Source organism: Alligator sinensis, unplaced genomic scaffold (genome assembly GCF_000455745.1).
Source record: "Alligator sinensis unplaced genomic scaffold, ASM45574v1 scaffold553_1, whole genome shotgun sequence".
NCBI lineage: Eukaryota > Metazoa > Chordata > Crocodylia > Alligatoridae > Alligator > Alligator sinensis.
The window spans coordinates 1358571-1375407 of NW_005842389.1; the positions used below are offsets into that span (position 1 = coordinate 1358571).

Sequence of the window (16837 nt, forward strand, 5' to 3'; positions counted from 1 at the left end):
CGGCCCCCGCCCGGCGGGCTGTGGGAGATGGGCCCTGGCCAAGCCCAGCTGCTCTGCACAGGGGCGATGCTCCTTTGCCCCCAGAGCTTCACGAGGAGCTGCCGGGGCGGCCCCGGCCTTGCAGAGAAGGGGAAGATGCAGCTGCAGGGCCTGAGCTGTGGGTGCTTGGGCGTGGAGGGTGGGCTGCAGGGCCGTCCAGCTCTGCGTGCCAGGGCTAACCCCGGGAGGGTGGGCCCCTGAGCGCGGCCTGGTCCCTCCCCAGCCAGCAGAGCCAGCAGGCTATCGGGACTGGCCCTGCACTCACAGGGCCTTGAATCCCCCGAGGGCTGCCCCAGCCTCAGTGGGCATGGGGCGCGCCCTGCCGGCGCCGGCTGCCCTGCTTCAAACCTGGAGGCTGCTCCTGGGACCAAAGCAGCTGCAGAGCAAGGTGCGCTGGGGTGGGGAGCTGCTGTGCTGACAAATGTGGACACCCCTGGCACCTTGCCGGCTTGGGGCTGCATGCCCTGCCCAGTGTGGGCGTAGGGCCCGGGCTCACGGGCAGGAAGGGCTGGGACGGTGTGGCTCTGTGCAGGGAGGCTGGCCCCCCTCTTCCCTGCCTGCTACCTGGAGGTGCTGCCCAGATGGGTACACTTCTTGCATCAGGTTCTGGGCATGACCCATGCATGACCTGGCGCAGGGCAGACTTGTGCCCACCCCCTCTTCCTGTTTTGGTCTGTTGCTGTGTACTGAATCCATGGCAATGGCCCTGGTGACCTGCTCCACATCCTGGGGCTTCCCCACCTAGGGGCTTTCTCGCCTGTGCAGGGGCTGGGGCTCCCGCTGAGGGTCTCAAGGGGCTGTGCTGCCTGCCCCCAGGCTACCCTGTGGTGGGTCTGGGGGGCTGTTTGCTGGACTGGAAAATGCCTGGGGTGCTGTGCTGCCCTCCCAACCCTGCCCTCCTCAGCCAGCCCCGCTGTGTGTTGAGGAAACGGCTGTCTACACCCATTCCAGTTCCTCTTGGTTTCCTAATCCGCCCTGGCCGGGAGCCTGGCTCTCCAGTGGCTCCTGGAAAGCTGCCTTCCAAGCCACTCAGCCCGCCTGTTTCCAGGGCCGGCTCCTCTGCCCCTGCAGGCCCAGGGAGTCCGTCCTGGCTCTGTCGGGGGAGCCAGAGACCAGTGTGGGATGTGGCCCATCTGCCTGAATGTCTCTTCTGGGGCGGGTGGAGGATGTAGCTCCGGAGCCTCTGCTCCTGTTTGTGTGAGCTGGCGAGGGGCTCTGGGTGGTGGTTGGATGCAGGTCTGGGTTCGTGTCCCTGTTTGCAGCCGCTCTCTGGCAGGGCAGAGCAGGGCCCCTGGGTGCTGGTCAAACCAAGCTGTGCTCTGGTGACTGAGGTGCCCTGGTAGCTGCTCCGAGTCTGCTCTGCCCAGCACCAGCCCAGGCTTGGCAGGGGTGGGCTTGGTTCTCTGTTGCTTTCTCCAGGCGCCTGCAGAGTCCTGCTCTGGGGCCTGTGGTGCCTGGGAGAGCAGCCAGGAGAGGCCCCTGGTGCCTGCGGGTCTAAGCGATCTGTTCCTGGCCAGCTCCTTCCTAGGCTGGTGGGGCTTGGCAGGGCCTGGCTGCAGCAGTGCAGTCCCTCCGACCTGGGCCCTTCTTGCGTGGTCTGATCCATGGGGCCGGCTGCCTTTCCAGCCCTGCCGCAGGGAGCTGCTGCTTGCTGTCCAGGGCAGGGCTGTGGGAGAGTGCTGGCAGGGCAGCCTGGTGCTGTAGAGATGACGAGCTCCTTCTGGGGCTCAGTGCAGCAGCATGTCACAGCTGAGCTCCTGCGTGGTGCGGGCTGGAGCTTCCCGTGCCGCCTGTCGCTTGCCACCGGGCTTGTTCTGGGCTCCCCTGCCCTTGCTCACCTGAGTGCTGGGCTCCTGCAGTGCCTCGCTGCAGCCTGAGCCCTGCAGCCCCGCTGCTAATCCTTTGTCTGCTTGGGCTAGATCCCTCCAGCACAGGATGTCTCCTCCCCGCCGGTGACTCATAGTCTGGGCGCCTCAAGCTTTGCACAAGCCTTCCTAGGGGCGTAGTGAGGAGCCTCCAAGTGCTTGGTCACTCTTGCGGCTTTGCCTGGTGCCTGCTGCAGCTCTTCCCAGCCTGCAGAAGTGTGTCTGGAGGCACCTTTCCCACCGACGCTCTGCACTGAGGGGACCCCCTGATAGCACGCTGGCCTGGGGGAGGGGGGAAGCTCCCAATGCCACACACTGTCCTGGCAGGTGTTCAGTGGGGCATTGTACAAGGGCTGCCTTCTGGACCCTCCCCTGCCCCCTGAGCCTTTCTTGCCAAAGCCATGGGCTTGTAGAGCAGAGCCAGACTCCACCATCCTGTGACCAAGGCAGCCCTGCTTCAGGCCTATAGCATGGGACATGTCCGGGAAGGGGGCAGCTCCCTGCAGTGCGGATGTGGGGGTCATTGGGACAAGGAGGGGGCTGGCAGGGGTGGGAGCTGATCGCATGGTACTTGGCTGAAATGGCCCTGCTCTGCCCCTGCGTCTGTCCTGATGCCAAGCCAGTTCCCCAGGTGGGTGCTGGCCCTGTGCTGCAGACAGGCTCAGCCGCCAAGCTGCAGCCTGCTTCCAGTCATCCCTGACCACTGCAGTCAGGACAGGCTAGAGCTCCCAGCTGCTGGCAGTGAGAGCATGAAGCCCAGGGATGTAGGGCTTGAGCCAAATTCTTCCGAGGACGAGCAGGGCCTGCCTGGCACCTGGGTGGATCACACCCGTGTGGTTGAGGCAGCTGGACCCCATGTGCCCCCAGGGAGGGGCTGGGCTCACAAGCGAGTGCTGGCTTTTGTGGAGGGAGAAGCTGAGTGGCCGAGAGAGCAGACCAAGGCAAGCCAGTTCATATGCCATCCTGGGGCATGCCTGGTGCAAGCAGTAGTTTCACAGTGCCAAGCTCACCCCACAGGGTAGGTGCTTGCTACCAGTCTGGGCCTCAGGAGGGAGCTCCAGCTTGAGTAGTAGCCATGCTGCTGCCTTGCCTCAGCCCTTCTCAGTCCTGTCTTCTGCAGGGAGGCATCCAGGAGCCGTGCTCTGCTTTGGGAGCTGCACTAGAGCGTGCGGGGTGGTGGGGACTGCCTTGGACCTGGCTGGGGATGCTGCAGTGGGTGAGGGCAGCAGAAGCTGTCTCATGGGCAGGCCCAGGACCACTGTGATGGTGCCTGTCTCTTGCCCAGTGGAGCTGGGGAGTGGGAGGGCCTGTTCTCTGCCCAGTTAGCTCTGGCCCATGGCAGCTTCTGGTGTGGGCTTCTCCCAGACTGGCAGCTGCCTGCGTTTCCCCTGTGGTGTGGGCGGTTCTGGGCAGCTGTGCTGAGCCGGCAGCAGCTGTGCAGGGCGAGGAGCTGGCAGGCAAGGGAGTTGGGGCCAGCCTCCTGGCAGCACCAGCCCCTGCCCTGGCTCGTGGGGTTCACCGAGGGCTTCGCCTGCCCTTGGCCCAGTTCCACTGTGGGGTCTGTGCTGCGGTAGCCGGGTGGCTGCGGTCAGCCCTTGGGGTTAACCAAAGGCCCCACACTGTGCGCTGCTGACACTTCCCACACACCCAGAAGGACACAGGGTCATGGTCTGTGCACACACCCTGAGAGGCAGCGTGTCTCAGCCTCCTTGGAGGGCCTGCCTTGCCCTGCCCTGGTGAAGGGAAGCTTGGTTGGGCCTGTGCCCAGTGCAGGGTCATCAGCATCTCTGCACCTTCGCACTGCCCCATTGGTAGGAAGCTGCAGGAAGGGCAACCAAGACTGGGCCAGTAGTTACCTGCCCCTGGGCAGGGCTGGGCACGCACACTGGGTAGCTGGGGCACTGTGAGCCCCTCCTGGCTCAGGCAGGTGCCTGCTGCGCTCAAGGTCCTGGAGAGGGAGCTAAGCAAGGGTCCTGCATGGTGCTGCCTGAACCCCAGGGGAGCAGCCAGCTGGAGGGAGGTCTGTGTGGCAGCTGCCCTCCCTGGCAGGCGGGGGCCAGCTAGGGGCTCGCTCCCTGCCCCAAAGGCTTGCAGATAGGTGGGTATTTGGGGGCAGGGGTGGGAGGTAGTGAGACCTGCTGCTGCCGGGCTGGTGGGTCTCTGGAGTAGGTACTTTGGGCCACAGCAGACTGCCTTCCTCTCCTCCCTAGCTCTTGCAGGCTAAAAACCCTGGGAGGAGCATTTCGGGCAGCTTTGGGGGTGGGCACCAAGGCCAGGGGTCTCGGCCCACTGCTTCCCCCTCCACAGCCAGGCCTTATAGGACATGGGTCCCCAAGCCCGCTCCAGCTCCTCCCCAAGGTGGCGGTGCAAGTGGGCACTGGGGGAGGCTCTCGTGCTATTAATAACTGGGATCCCTGGCAAGGCTGCATGCTTACTCTCATGGGCTGGAGGGCAGGAAGTGGTGACTGCTGATCACTTCGCAAGAGCGGAGGGCCCTGGACTCTCTGTGTCTGTGGAGAGGGGGAACTCCCCGGGCTCCTTCCCATGGCAGGGTGGGTGCTGGGCAGGGCCTGCTCTGGCGGAAGTGCCCCAGGAGGTGATTGCTGTCACATGGAAATGCTGGGCGCTGTACTGCGGCAGGATCGGGTCCTTATCGGGGCTGGTGTGTTTGAACTGGGACCTGCCTGTGGTCAGTATCTAATCCAGAGGGTGGTGGCTGCGCATGCCTTGCCCCATGCAGGATGTATGACCCCCTATCAGGGTGAGTCCATCTGCTGCCTGACTTCCCTCCTTCCCCAGCCAGTACTGCCCTTCCCTGGGGCCTCCCAGGGCCTGGGAACAGACAGCAGCCGCAGCAGAGGAGAGCAGCTGCGGAGGGAGCAGATCACCAGATCCCAGAGCAGCACTGCCCTTGTGCACAGGGCCGTATGGCACCCGCTGCCCTCTCAGGCGGGCAGCAGGGTCAATCCTGCTGCCTTGCTGTGCCTACGTGCTGGAGTGGCTGGAACAGCCGGGGCTGATGTTGGGTAGCTGTGCTGCAGGCTGAGGCTGGCAGGAATCTGGCTGCTCCTCTGGTCCTGGGTGTGAGGCAGAGACTGAGAGTCTCATGCAGCAAAGGGGCTTGGCCAGATGCACCCTTGCTGTGGGGCGTCCAGTGCAGGGGAAGAGGTGTCCTTTCCTGGGTAGCTTGGCAGGGATCAGGGATCCGACTGTGGTACCAGGACAGCTGCCGCCGGAGTTGCAGCTCGACTGTTGGCAGTGTGGGCACTGGGAGCAGGCAGCCGTGCAGAACAGGACTCGGCCACTGCCTGCCCCCCCGCCATCCCAGGCTGCAGCGAGTGGATGCTGGCAGCTCCGGCCTGGCCCCGGCACCCGGCTGCATTCCAGAGATTAGGGCTGGAATGTGCTATGGGGAAGGCAGGGCATCGTGCATCTGGTGCGGGCACCTGGTACCGTCGGCCAGGGAGGGGAGCCGGGGCAGGTGCTTTCCCACTGGTGGGAACTGTCCCTGGGGGGGCGGGGCTGACCACCTCCGTTACAGCATGAATGTGCCCCATGATCACATCTTCAGGAGGCTGCAAGGGGTGCCGGTGCGTGTCTGAGCTGGGTGCTGCTGGGACTAGATAGAGCCCCAGACCTGGGCAGCGCTGAGGGGGCTGTGGGGTAGGAAATAGGTGGGGCTGGAAGATCTCCTTTCTGTTTCTGGGGAAGGTGCTGGGGCAGGGCTTGCTGGAGCCTGCAGGGAGGAGGCCAGCCAAAATTTCTGCCCCTGAGCAAGAGCTGGGCAGGTGCGTGCCCTTGAGAGGCTGCTCAGAGAGGGAGCTCCTACCCTGGGGCAAGGGAGGGTGGGGGAGGGCAGTTGCTTGCTGAAGTCCACCCCTCCCCAGGCAGGCCCAGCTTGCACCCTGCATGCAGCATAAAGTCTAGGCCTGTGGCTCCTTCAGGCTCATGCACCCTCGGGGTCAGTTGTGGCACCCGAGTCCCTGCAGGGCAGACGGGTCCAGGGGTGCTGCCGAGCATGTGCATGAGCAGAACCCAGTTGGGTCGGGGTTTCGCATGGGGCAGGTCCTGGATGAGAGGTGCTTGCTCTCAGGGCTGTGGCAGATTTGCCTGAGGATGCATTGGGGGCTGCTGGGAGTGGGTGGAGGGGTGCATGGGTAGTGCTGGCTGGACAGAACTCCTGCTGGCATCTTCCAGGAAGAGATTGGGGGGGGGGGGGGGGGGGGGGGAAGGTGGTCCTGAGCAACCCTGCCCTTGGCTCTACCCAGACCTCAGTGACTCTGTGCTGCTGTGGCTGCAGCAACCCCACAGGAGAGTAAGGGCCAGGTCCCACCCCTGCTGTATGTTCCCAGCCAGTCCCTGTCTAAGCCATGGGGAGGGCAGGGCAGGGCAGGGCAGCCTGGCATGAGCAGAGGAGCAGGATGGCCTTAGCCATCAGTCTAAGGCCATCCTGGTTGGAGAACACCAAGGCACCCCAGGGGGAAGACTAGGAATAATGATCATAAACCGATAGAGGATCGCTTCAGATTAGACATTAGGAAAAACTTATTTCCTTTTTGTGTGTCCAGAGTCTGGAACAGACTCCCCCCAGAGGTGGCACAGTCACTTTTCCTGGGGATCTTCAAAAGACATCTGGACGCACGCCTTGCTGGGGTCATCTGACTCCAGGAGTCTTTCCTGCCTTGAGCAGGGGGGCTGGACCTGATGATCTCTGAGGTCCCTTCCGGCCCCTAATTTCTGTGAATCTATTAATTAGTCCTGGGCTCAGCTGCTGGAGCCCCAGGGCCCCTCCTGGCTTGGTGAGACCCCTGCAGAGCCATGGTCCTGCCCTAGTAGGTGGGGGCATGGGCCACAGAGCTGTCCCTGGTCAGGACGGAGACAGAAGGGCATGGGCAGCTCCCCAGGCTCCTGGGGCAGCTGGCCAGGGAGGAGACCCCAGCCCTAGCTGCACTGAGGTCTTCTGAGCAGCCCTTTCCTCAGTGGGTAGGGGCTCTGGGTCCCTGGTCTGGCCTGCCAGGCTCTCCCAGGGCAACCTCCCAAACAAAGCCAGAGATCCCCTGCTGGGCAGCCCCGAAACCAGCCCCTGCACTAGCTCCTGCACAGCTCCAGAGGGTGCGGGCACTTGTGGCACTGGGGAGGGGTCCTGTACCTCTGTCCCATGCTGCTGGCTAGATGCAGGTCTCAACAGAGCACCCACACTTACCCACTGCCCCTGTGCCCTGCAGACACCCTACTGTCACCATGGCCAACCGGGGACCAGCCTACGGGCTCAGCAGGGAGGTGCAGCAGAAGATCGACCGGCAGTACGACCCCGAGCTGGAGCAGATCCTCACCCAGTGGATTGTGACGCAGTGCGAGGGGGCAGGCGTGCAGCAGCCCGGGCTGGGCAAGGATAACTTCCAGCAGTGGCTAAAGGACGGCACTGTAAGTAGCAGAAACCCAGAGCAGTGGGGCTGGAGGGGACCTCCTGGGGTCATCCAGTCTAACCCCCTGCCTGAGGCAGGATCAGTCCTATCCAAACTACCTCAGACAACCCATCATCTAAACTCTTTGCATAACTACTGTTGACTTGGACGCAATACAGACATCACTGTACAGACCGAACCTACCGCAGGGAAAGCAGGGGGACCACAGCAGCCAGCGTCCTGCTGTTGTAAAAGGTTGTCAACATACACTCAAGTGATCCCAGGTAGAGCCTGTGCCCCTGCTACAGAGAAAGGCAAAACCCCCCAGTCTGTACTGATCTGACCATGGGTTAAAATTCCTCCCTGACCCCAGTGCAGCATCGGTCTGAGCCTGAGCAGAGGGGCAAGACCCTACAGCCGGGGTCTGCTCTGCTCCCAGCAGGAGCATTGGCACAGTCCAGTCACAATCCCCAGCCTTGGCTGCATCCAGCACCCAGTGCCTTTAAGGAAGGGGTAAAAACATCCTGCCACGCAGCAGCAAGTGAGGGAGTGGGGCAACCAGGTAAGTGGTGCTGGACCAGGAACACCCGCTGCTCTCTTCTGGTGGGGCTGTGATGTGCAGCGGCCTGGCAGCCTGTATCCAGAGTCACAGGTCCTCCCTCCCACCCAGGTGCTGTGCAAGCTCATCAACAGCCTCTACCCCAGGGGCCAGGCGCCAGTAGCCAAGATCCAGCCTTCAACCATGGCCTTCAAGCAGATGGAGCAGATCTCCCAGTTCCTGCAGGCAGCGGAGCACTATGGCATAGCTGCTACTGACATCTTCCAGACTGTGGACCTCTGGGAAGGTGAGCAGTGGCAGGGGGATCAGCTGCTTCCAGCCACAAGCCCTGTATCCCAGCATGGAGAGGGCCAGGGAGTCCTGAAGCTGCAGCTGGGAGGCTTTCCACTTGTCCCAAGCCCAGGCAAAGCTCCAGACTCACTTCTCTTCTTGTGGTCTCTTTGCCCACCAGACCCTATGACTGCCTCCTGAGGCTCCTGCATCAGTGGGACTCAACCCAAACACTTACCCCCCCTCCCTAGCCAGCCCATACCTGCTCCCTTCTGTCTCAGGGCTGCCCCTTGGGGGCCAGCACAGCCCCCTTGGCCCTACTAGCACATGTGCAGCCTCTGGGGAGGGGTTCAGGGGAGGTATGGCCAGCCAGGAGCGGGCGAGGGGGCTGCCCATCCAAAAACACCCCTGCTTCTGCCCAGACCTTGGGGTGAGAGAGCCTGTGACTGGTGGGGGGCCCTGCACACTGTGGGCCCGGGGGGAGTTCAGCCCCCAAGGGACCCTGGGTGCTGTACCTGCGTCAGTCTGCTGGGCCATGCTCACTGCCTCCTGCCCCCAGGGAAGAACATGGCCTGCGTGCAGAGGACCCTGATGAACCTAGGCAGCCTGGCTGTCACCAAGGAGGACGGGCTCTTCCTTGGAGACCCCAACTGGTTCCCCAAGTAAGTGACCGGTGCTGCCCCAGGGACACAGTTAAATGGGCAAGGGCCAGCTTGGGCTGGAAGGAGCAGGGCAGGGTCTCCCTGGAGCCCTAAGTGACCTAACTACAGTCACGTTCTCTGGCCCAGAGGAGATATGCAGGCAGAGCTGGCCTTAAGGGTGGATGACGTGGGTGACCGCCCAGGGCGTTATGGTCGGGGGTATCGGGGGCACACACAGCACCACTCTATCCCTGTCCCAACAGATCCCTGCACCCCACCCCATCCTGGGGAGATGCACTGTGGATATCTCCCCGGCCCTCCAGCCACTGCTCAGGAGGAGGTGGGCAGGGCAGTGCAGGTGGCTGTGGGAGCACGTTTCCCCATCCGCCATGATGGGGCCTGGGAGATGCCCATAGTGCTGGGGACTGGGCCATGTGCCTGGACAGCTGCGCTCCCTGCCCCTTCCATCCCACCCCCACAACCTTGCCTGGCCAGGCTGGCTGCTGCACCAGGAATGCTGAAATTGCTTCCGGCCTCAGCCACACCTCCCCCGGGTGCTCAGACAGCAGCAAGCTGGGATGATAGTTTCCAGGTGGCTGCAGTGTGGTGCCCAGGGATGAGATAAACCTGGGCTGGGACCTGCCTGGGCAGCCCTGCTCTCTCCATCCCTTCCCCCGATCTGCCTCCCTGCTTGCCTCTGCCTGCAGCTGCACCGCTGACTTCTGGAGTGTGGGGGGACAAATTACAAGTTTGTCCAGGGTGCCATTTTCCCTAAGGTTGGCTTTGCATGCAAGCACTGGAGCTGGCACTGTTGCTCCCAGCAGAGGAGGGGGAAGGGACCCAGAGCAAGGGGTAGTAATGAGTGCCCTCCAACCCTGTGCTAATGGGCAGGACCCAGGGCCAGTCCTGGGTCTGGCCCGGGCTGGCTTGAGGGCCTGGTGATATGTGCCAGCCCTTTGTGGCCTGAAGGGGCATTGGCATGTCCTGCCTAAGCCCTGCGGATGCTGTGACAAAGGTGGGGACAGCCCTGGGCCCTGCTGTGCTCTGCCCCCTGCTCTGACCGTGCTTTGCTCACCCAGGAAATCCCAGGAGAACCGCCGCGCCTTCTCGGATCACAAAATGAAGGAGGGCCAGAATGTGATCGGGCTGCAGATGGGCACCAACCGGGGTGCCTCGCAGGCAGGCATGACGGGCTATGGGATGCCACGCCAGATCCTCTGATCAGCCCATGCTGCTTTGCTGCCTCCATCTTCAGCATCATTATCATCTTCCTCCTCCTCCTCTTTCCCCACCACCCTCTCCTCCTCCTCCTCCCCCTGCCCAGGGCTTTACCTCTGTCTGCAGTCTAGAACAACCCAGTGACTTTCCTGACCGTTCCCCTGTGAGACGATACCTCCCCCTCCATCTAGAGGGGAAGGAAGGGCCTCTGCCCTGAGTTCCCCTGCCCCTCTGTGCAGCCTGGAGCCTGTCTCCTCCACCCAGGGGGGTCACAGGCAGCACATGCTGCTGGAGACAGGATCCAGACACCCTCCCAAATTGTCCTTGGCCTGCAAAGACCTGAGCTTCCACATGGACCAAACCCTCTAGACTGATACTGGGACCAACTGAGGCTGCCCCACCCTGATCCCGGTCTTCGAAGCTACGTGCCAAAGCCATCTCTGCTAGGCAGCTTCTCCTTGCCCTGGCTTGGGGCTCTACTTGTTTGCTGAAGCACCAAAGCCACCACTCTCTCCCATTCCAGGCACAGGGCAGCCGCACTGCCGGGATGTCCCGACCCTAGGACCAAACCTCTTGTGGGCTCTTCCCAGTTGTTCTCATACTGGGGCAGCCAGTGACTATCTGGCCAGGTGCTCCCTGCTTTTCCTGTACTAGGCAACTACAATGGTGCCTTCTGCTTTGGGTGTTGGCGCAGTCCTGCCAGCCAGGTGCTGGGGGTGACATCTGCTCTTCTCCAAAGGATGTAGCCTTAAGGGCTTGGAAGAGTCACACTGATGTCTCCTGGTTCCTTCCAACCCCACGGGGTCAGAGCAGCTGTGGGCTGCTTGCGGGCAAAGCCATGTATTCTCCGTGCATGGCTGGGTAGTCTGGTGCTGTAGCAGGGCTGCCTCCCCAGCCCCCCACTACAGCTTCCTGGGTGCCTTATTATTCAGCCTCAACCCTGGTGCCTTAGCAGTTCCCCCGGGGAGCTGTCACCTCCCAGCTAGCAGCCATGCCCAGGGGCTGGGCTTGCTCTATGGGGTTGCCCCAGCCCGGAGCCATCACCTCTGCTGATTGCTGTACCTGTGGTGTTCTGCTGTGGGATGTGTTCCCAGGTCCCCAACAAGAATAAAGATCGCCCAAGCCTTGTTTATACCCCTGTATCTAGTGTGGTGTGGGAAGGGATGGGGACACTTGAGCAGCTTGCACAGGTCCTGACAGTGAGAGCTGGGGGCTGCCCTTCCCAAGGCCTGGCACTGCCCCATGGGCTGGGTGAACCAGAGACAGTGGCAGAGACCAGCTGGCTGCTGCACCGGCCCTTATGCCCCATCAGCCAGGCCTCTGCTGAGGGGTCTGCAAGAACCCCCGGCACTGCCAGGGACAGCTCCAGGATGGAGCGCTGCCCTGCAGATGTGTGCCAGGCCCATGGCAGCAGTACCTGTGGGGAGGAGGAAGGTGTGGGCAGGACCCTCGGGGATGGGGTGGGAGGGCAGTTCTGCTGGTACTAGTAGAGGACACTGCCCTAGAAGCTGCAGGTGAATGCGGGGCCTGCTTGGGGGCCCAGGAACAACCAAGGGGCACAGTCTGGGTGCTACAAGCCACAGCCCCTGCCTGGGTATCAGGCCAGGAGCCATGCATGGTGTGCTAAGGTTGCTTCTTCCAGCAGGTTGACACCACTGGACTGGGAAGGGATGGTGTAACCTGTCCCCAGTGAGACAGGCACTTAGTGCCCCTGAGCCTGGCTGGGGACAGGGGTCTGCTCCTCCAGGGGTTTCTGCCAGAGCCCAGCTCTGTTACTGTAAGGGCCGAGTGGCTGAGCTGATGTGGGCAGGTGGCTCCTGCTCCACACTTTGCCCTGTGGGGCGGGCAGCACCCAGGCAGACATGGGTCTCAGGTGGGGGCAGCAGGAGCAGCAGGCGGTGCTGCCCTTGGCCACGCTGGCATCGGGCTGCATGGGAATGTGCTGCTGCTGCAGCCAGGACAGCCCTGCCTCTGCAGCTCTAGGAGATGTGAGCAAAGGCCCTGCCACGGGCCTGGGGCACTGCAGTGGTGTTCCTGCAGCTGGGGGCACCCCCACTCCCACAACTGTCCCTGCACTGGAGCAACCTGCGCGCTGAAAGCAATCTGTTGCCAGGGCTTGGACCTGGGCCAGGGTTAGCTGATTGCAGCAGGACCTGGCTCCACGGCCAAGCAGGCAGCCCAGGGCCTTGTTCAGAGGCAGTGTGTTCAGGACATCCATGCAGCCTCAGCCCACGCCCTTGCTCTGGAGGGGGAAGCTGGGCCATCACTGCAGCTCGGGCCCTGCCCTGGCTGGGGTCTGCTCCCATCTGGGCTGGGGTCAGCAGTGGGGCATGAGGCCAACCTTGCACCAGTGACCACAGCCTGCTCCTTGCAAGCACTGTACAGCCCCTGCTCACCCCTGCAGCCCCTGGGCAGCTTGGGGGGCATGGCTGGCTCAGCCTGGTCCCTCCTCCCCACAGACACAGATTCATCTTCCCCCAGGCCAGCAGAGCCTTGTTCCCCAGAAGGGGGGAGCACAGGACCCCGGCCAGCCTGAGGGACTTGCCAGTAGTCCTCTGGGTGGTCCCATGGGCTGTGGTATCCCCAAGCCGCAGCAAGCACATCCTGACCCCCAGGCACATGTGTGGTCTCTGCTTTCCTGTTGGGGCTGCGCATGGCCCCAAGGCAAACAGCTATGCCAGTCCCCTCACCACACCCACACCTGGGCAAGGCCCTCACAGCAAGGGCAAGCGGCTGCCCCGATCCCTACATGGGGCAGGCCCTTCTCTGGGGAGCCTGTCTGGCACTGCCTGTGCTGCATGCTCCCCCTTCTGCTCAGCACCTGCCAGTGGGTCTGGAGCAGACATTGCTGTGCTGCTTGAAGCTCAGTGGGCCCAGGTGCCCAGCATGGTCTGGGCAGATGGGCATGGACCACCCCCAGAGCAAACACCTGCTGCCCAGGGGCTGCAGGCCCTAGCAATGACACCCAGGGTGTGTGTCGTGCTGCTGCCGTGGCCCTGTTGCATGGAGCTGCATGCTCGGTGTTTGCTGGCAGGTTTATAGATACCCTTTGCACTGCCCCAGCACTATGCCCTCTTGGAGGGTCTGCCCAGTATCTGACGGTGGCAGCTGATGACTGTACTGAAGGACGGTGCCCACCGGCTCCGGATCACGAACGTCAGGCACGCTGGGTGCTCAGGCCTGTCTAAAGGAGTCTCAGGCCTGTCCCGTAGGACACCAGGTAGTGGGAGCCCAGGTGTTGGTATCTTTGCAATTGTGGTCCGTGCTGCCCAGTGGCACTGGCAGAGAGGGACTGCAGTGCCCCGAATGCAGTTTCTCTCCTTGACCCGCTGCTGACAGCAAAGGCTGGAGCCCTGCAAATACAGGCTTGGCTGGAGCAGAGAGCCACCTCCTAGGGCAAATATTTACCTGCTCCTGGAGCTACTGTGTTGCCTTAACGACAGGTCTGTCTGATCAGACTCACTGCAGCCACCCGTCACTGGAGTCCCTGGCCAGCCCCAGTGGGGAGAGCCCACCCCCTGGGCTGTGAGAGCAGGGACAGTGCCACCCCGGGGCTGGGCACAGCGCCGATGCAGTGCTCAGCCCTGGAGAGCTCTTCTGGACCAGCTCCTGTCTAGCTAGCACTTCACCAGGCCAGAGGGGGTGTGACCCAAGCTAAACCCACCTTGGCCCTCTGCCCCTGCCAAGCACGCTGGACCAGGCACGGCTGCCTCTGCACCCCCACACCCTGCTCCTGCAGTCACCATCCACACGGGCACTAAGGACATGTACAGCAACCTTCCCCCCACCCAGCCCCACCGTTGCCCTGGCCACACCTGGCGCAGGTGCACCCCACAGCAGGAGGCACAGGATGGGTCAGGACCCAGGCAGGGAGGGCCTAGCCTGGCTGTGTCCCTCTCTTCCTTTCACTTCCCGAGTCCTGAATGACCCACGGATCCCAGACTCCTGTCCTAGATGCAGCCTGTGCTGCAGACTGAGGGAGCTGGGTGGGCATCCAGGTCCTGATGGGTCTACGCAGTGATGGTGCCTCTTGGCCAAGATCACATTGAAACCAGTGCAGCTGGGTGGGCAGCCCTTGTGCAGACACAGTGAGATCAGATTAAGGGGGTTCCCCAGGTGCCAGTCCATGGGGCATGAATGAGACCAGCCAAGGGCACCCCTGCCACAAGCCACAGGGTTTAGAAATGAGGGACAGCTCGTGTGTCCCAGCCCCCCCACAAGCAGAGCCGTGCTACGCCTGGACTGGCAATGCAGGGGTAACTGTGGGAGAGGAGATGCTCCCTGGGCTGCAGCAGCGAGACGGGCCCTGCCCCAGGCAGGCCCAGCCAGGCCTCAGTGCTGAAGTGGGGGGATGAGCTGGGGGTGGACCCGGCTGGGCAGCACAGGGGTACAGGGAAGCAGGGGGCTTGCAGCATGCTGGGCCTCCCCACGCACACCTCTCCCCGGGGGGACCACGGGGTGCTGAGGTATATGTTTGACCATAGCCTTGCTGGAAGGGCCAGCTGGCCCCTCTGGCTGCAGCCAGGGAGATGGCGGCGGGCACCGATACAGGAGCCATGGGCTCTGTGCAAAGCTGCTTCCCCTCCTCAGTGCGTCTGGAGACCCGGGAGCAGCAGCAGGGAGGTGGCACAAAGCGGTGAGTCATTTCCGCCATTCACGTAGTGGAAAAACGGTGTCAGGGGATGAGTGCAGGGGCGGGCTCACATCTGAGCACTGGAGCGTGTCGGGGGGGTGCAGAGCGGTCCATGTTCCTGTGGCTGGGCGCAGCCAAGTCTGCAGTGCTGTGTGCAGCTCTGCATGTGCCCCCCAGCCCAGGCTGCCTGGGGGTGGCCAGCTCTGCTCCCCCCTGCGCAGCCAAGCAGCAGCTCTTCCTCCCAGTGTGGAGCAGCACAGCAGGCCTGTCCCTCAGCTACGGGGTTTCCTCAGTGGTGGAGAGACAGCTCTGGAGTCCCCCGCGGTCCCACCCAGCACAGCATTGCTGCCCAGGCCAGAGGGGCACCGCTTCTGCCCACCAGTCCGGGCCAGGCTGCGGTGGCCGCGGCTTTGGGGCCCGCTGGTGCTCAGGCTCCTAAGCTGGATGCAGTTTGGATGGGGAAGATGCAAAGGGTTTGCAGGCACATGGAGGCTTCGTGGGACCCTCTGGCAGCGCCTTGTGCCAGACGCAGGCGTTGGCCTGCATGGCTCCACCAGTCTGGCCTGCTCACAGGAAAGCCAAGCAGCAGGGCAGGCCCATGCTGGGGTGTGCGCAGGGGCACAGCAGCCCTCCCCGGGGTTTCTGTGGGGACTCTCCGGGGTGCAGCATGAGCCTTTGGCCTCCTGCTGGTCACCTCGTGACAGCTACAGGAGTCAGCGGAGAGCCTGACAGGGCAAGACGAACTAAAGTGCTGAGAGGAATCCCAAGCCCGACGAGAGACCACAGGGCGAGGGGCAGGCAGGGCGTTACAGACCAGGCGTGCAAGCACCCGCAAGGTCCTGACTTCAGAAGGAGCCGCATGCTTGTGCGCAGTCCGTGCACCGCTCCCATGGGGTTTGGCAGAGCTGCTCCCACGATGGCCGGGGGCCAGCGAGGCTCTGAGGTCCATGCGGCAGCAAGGGCAATGGGAGGTGTCAGGGCTGTGAGGAGCCTGCTTCTGTCCCGCGGAGGGGAGCTGCACAGCCGTAATGCCACTGCAGTGACGGGCAGAGCCCTGCGCCAGAGAGGAACCGGGCAATGCCTCTGCTTCGCATCTGAGCCTGGCAGAGGTGCGCGGGCAGGAGCCCTCCCACCCCATCCTGTCCCTCTCTGCTGTCTGGGACATATGAACCCTGCTTCCCTCTGAGGGACGGGCACACGGGCAGGACAGGGGGAAGGGGTCTCGGGCAGGGGTCTTGCCAGGGAGGGAGACAGCCTGGAAACAGCCCCTTACAGCGAGAGCTCACCTGATCACCGGCTTGAAGGGCTGACACCGCCCCGCGACCTTCCTGCGAGCTGGCCAACAAGGGGGGACAAGAGAGCGGGGCCAGACAGAGACCAGCCGGGTTCAAGGGACCTGCTGCTGCGCCCTGGGCTCAGCTCAGACCCCGTCACTCGGGACCAGCCCTCCTGCCTCGACCTGCCCTTTGAAGGAGCGAGTTGCCGCAGCTTCGCCTGGGCGGGACCTTCCCCTCCCGCAGCGCAGCCGGGCGTCGCGGCCTGGCTCCAGCGCAGCCCTGCCCCAGCTCGGGGCAGCACCCACCCCTCCACCGCCGGGTGATTTGGGGAAGGACTTTTACGAGGCGTCACCCAGAACCGGATTCCCAGGCCTCGGCTCTGCTCGGTCGCTGGAGCAGGCATCAGGGCTGCCAGCCCTGCAGCATCGCCCGGGAACGAGAGAGAAATCTCCAGACCCACGAGAGGCACCTGGGAGATAATGCGGGGGCATTCGTGAAAATAAATATTAAATGTCGAACCCGATTTGTACACGGGCGGGTTTTTTAAATGCAACAGCCACGTGTCTTTGCCTTCCCGACGTCAAGTTGTAAGGGCGGCCGCTCAGTCATTCGTGTCATTACGATGCAAGACAGTTGGCAGCCCCAGCTGGCACAGCCAGAGCGCGTGGGCTCCGCATTGCCAGCCCAGCCCCCAGGCTGTCAGCCGGGGGTGTCGAAGCTACGCCCGGAGCCGTGTCGCCTGCCCGCACTGCCGCCGTGGGCCCGGGGTGGACCGCACGTGGCACACGTGGGCCCGTCTAGCCTGCGCCCAGCTCGGACGGTGCTGCAGCGCTGCGGGGCAAGGGGACCTGGGGGGGGTGCAGCTGCACCCAGGCCTGGACCCACTTGACCCTGGGGTCAGTGCACGGGGCGAGCCCTGGCGCGAGCGCA

The 16837-nt window shown here is 63.3% G+C and overlaps 2 protein-coding genes across 3 annotated transcripts in view; both read left to right on the plus strand.

Annotated features, from left to right (window-relative positions):
* IGSF9 (immunoglobulin superfamily member 9) overlaps positions 1 to 7247 on the plus strand; it is a 47045-nt gene extending 39798 nt beyond the window's left edge. For both annotated transcript variants that reach the window (XM_025211084.1, XM_025211085.1), the window contains one exon: positions 7130 to 7247. The gene's annotated coding sequence lies outside the window, so the exon portion shown is untranslated. The remainder of the gene's footprint in view (positions 1 to 7129) is intronic.
* TAGLN2 (transgelin 2) lies at positions 7130 to 11131 on the plus strand. The gene is made up of 4 exons (XM_006029583.3): positions 7130 to 7328; positions 7980 to 8154; positions 8698 to 8800; positions 9859 to 11131. The coding sequence occupies exons 1-4, from the start codon at positions 7146 to 7148 to the stop codon at positions 9998 to 10000; spliced, it is 603 nt and encodes a 200-aa protein (XP_006029645.1). The 5' UTR covers positions 7130 to 7145; the 3' UTR covers positions 10001 to 11131.
* Positions 11132 to 16837: the final 5706 nt, after the last annotated feature.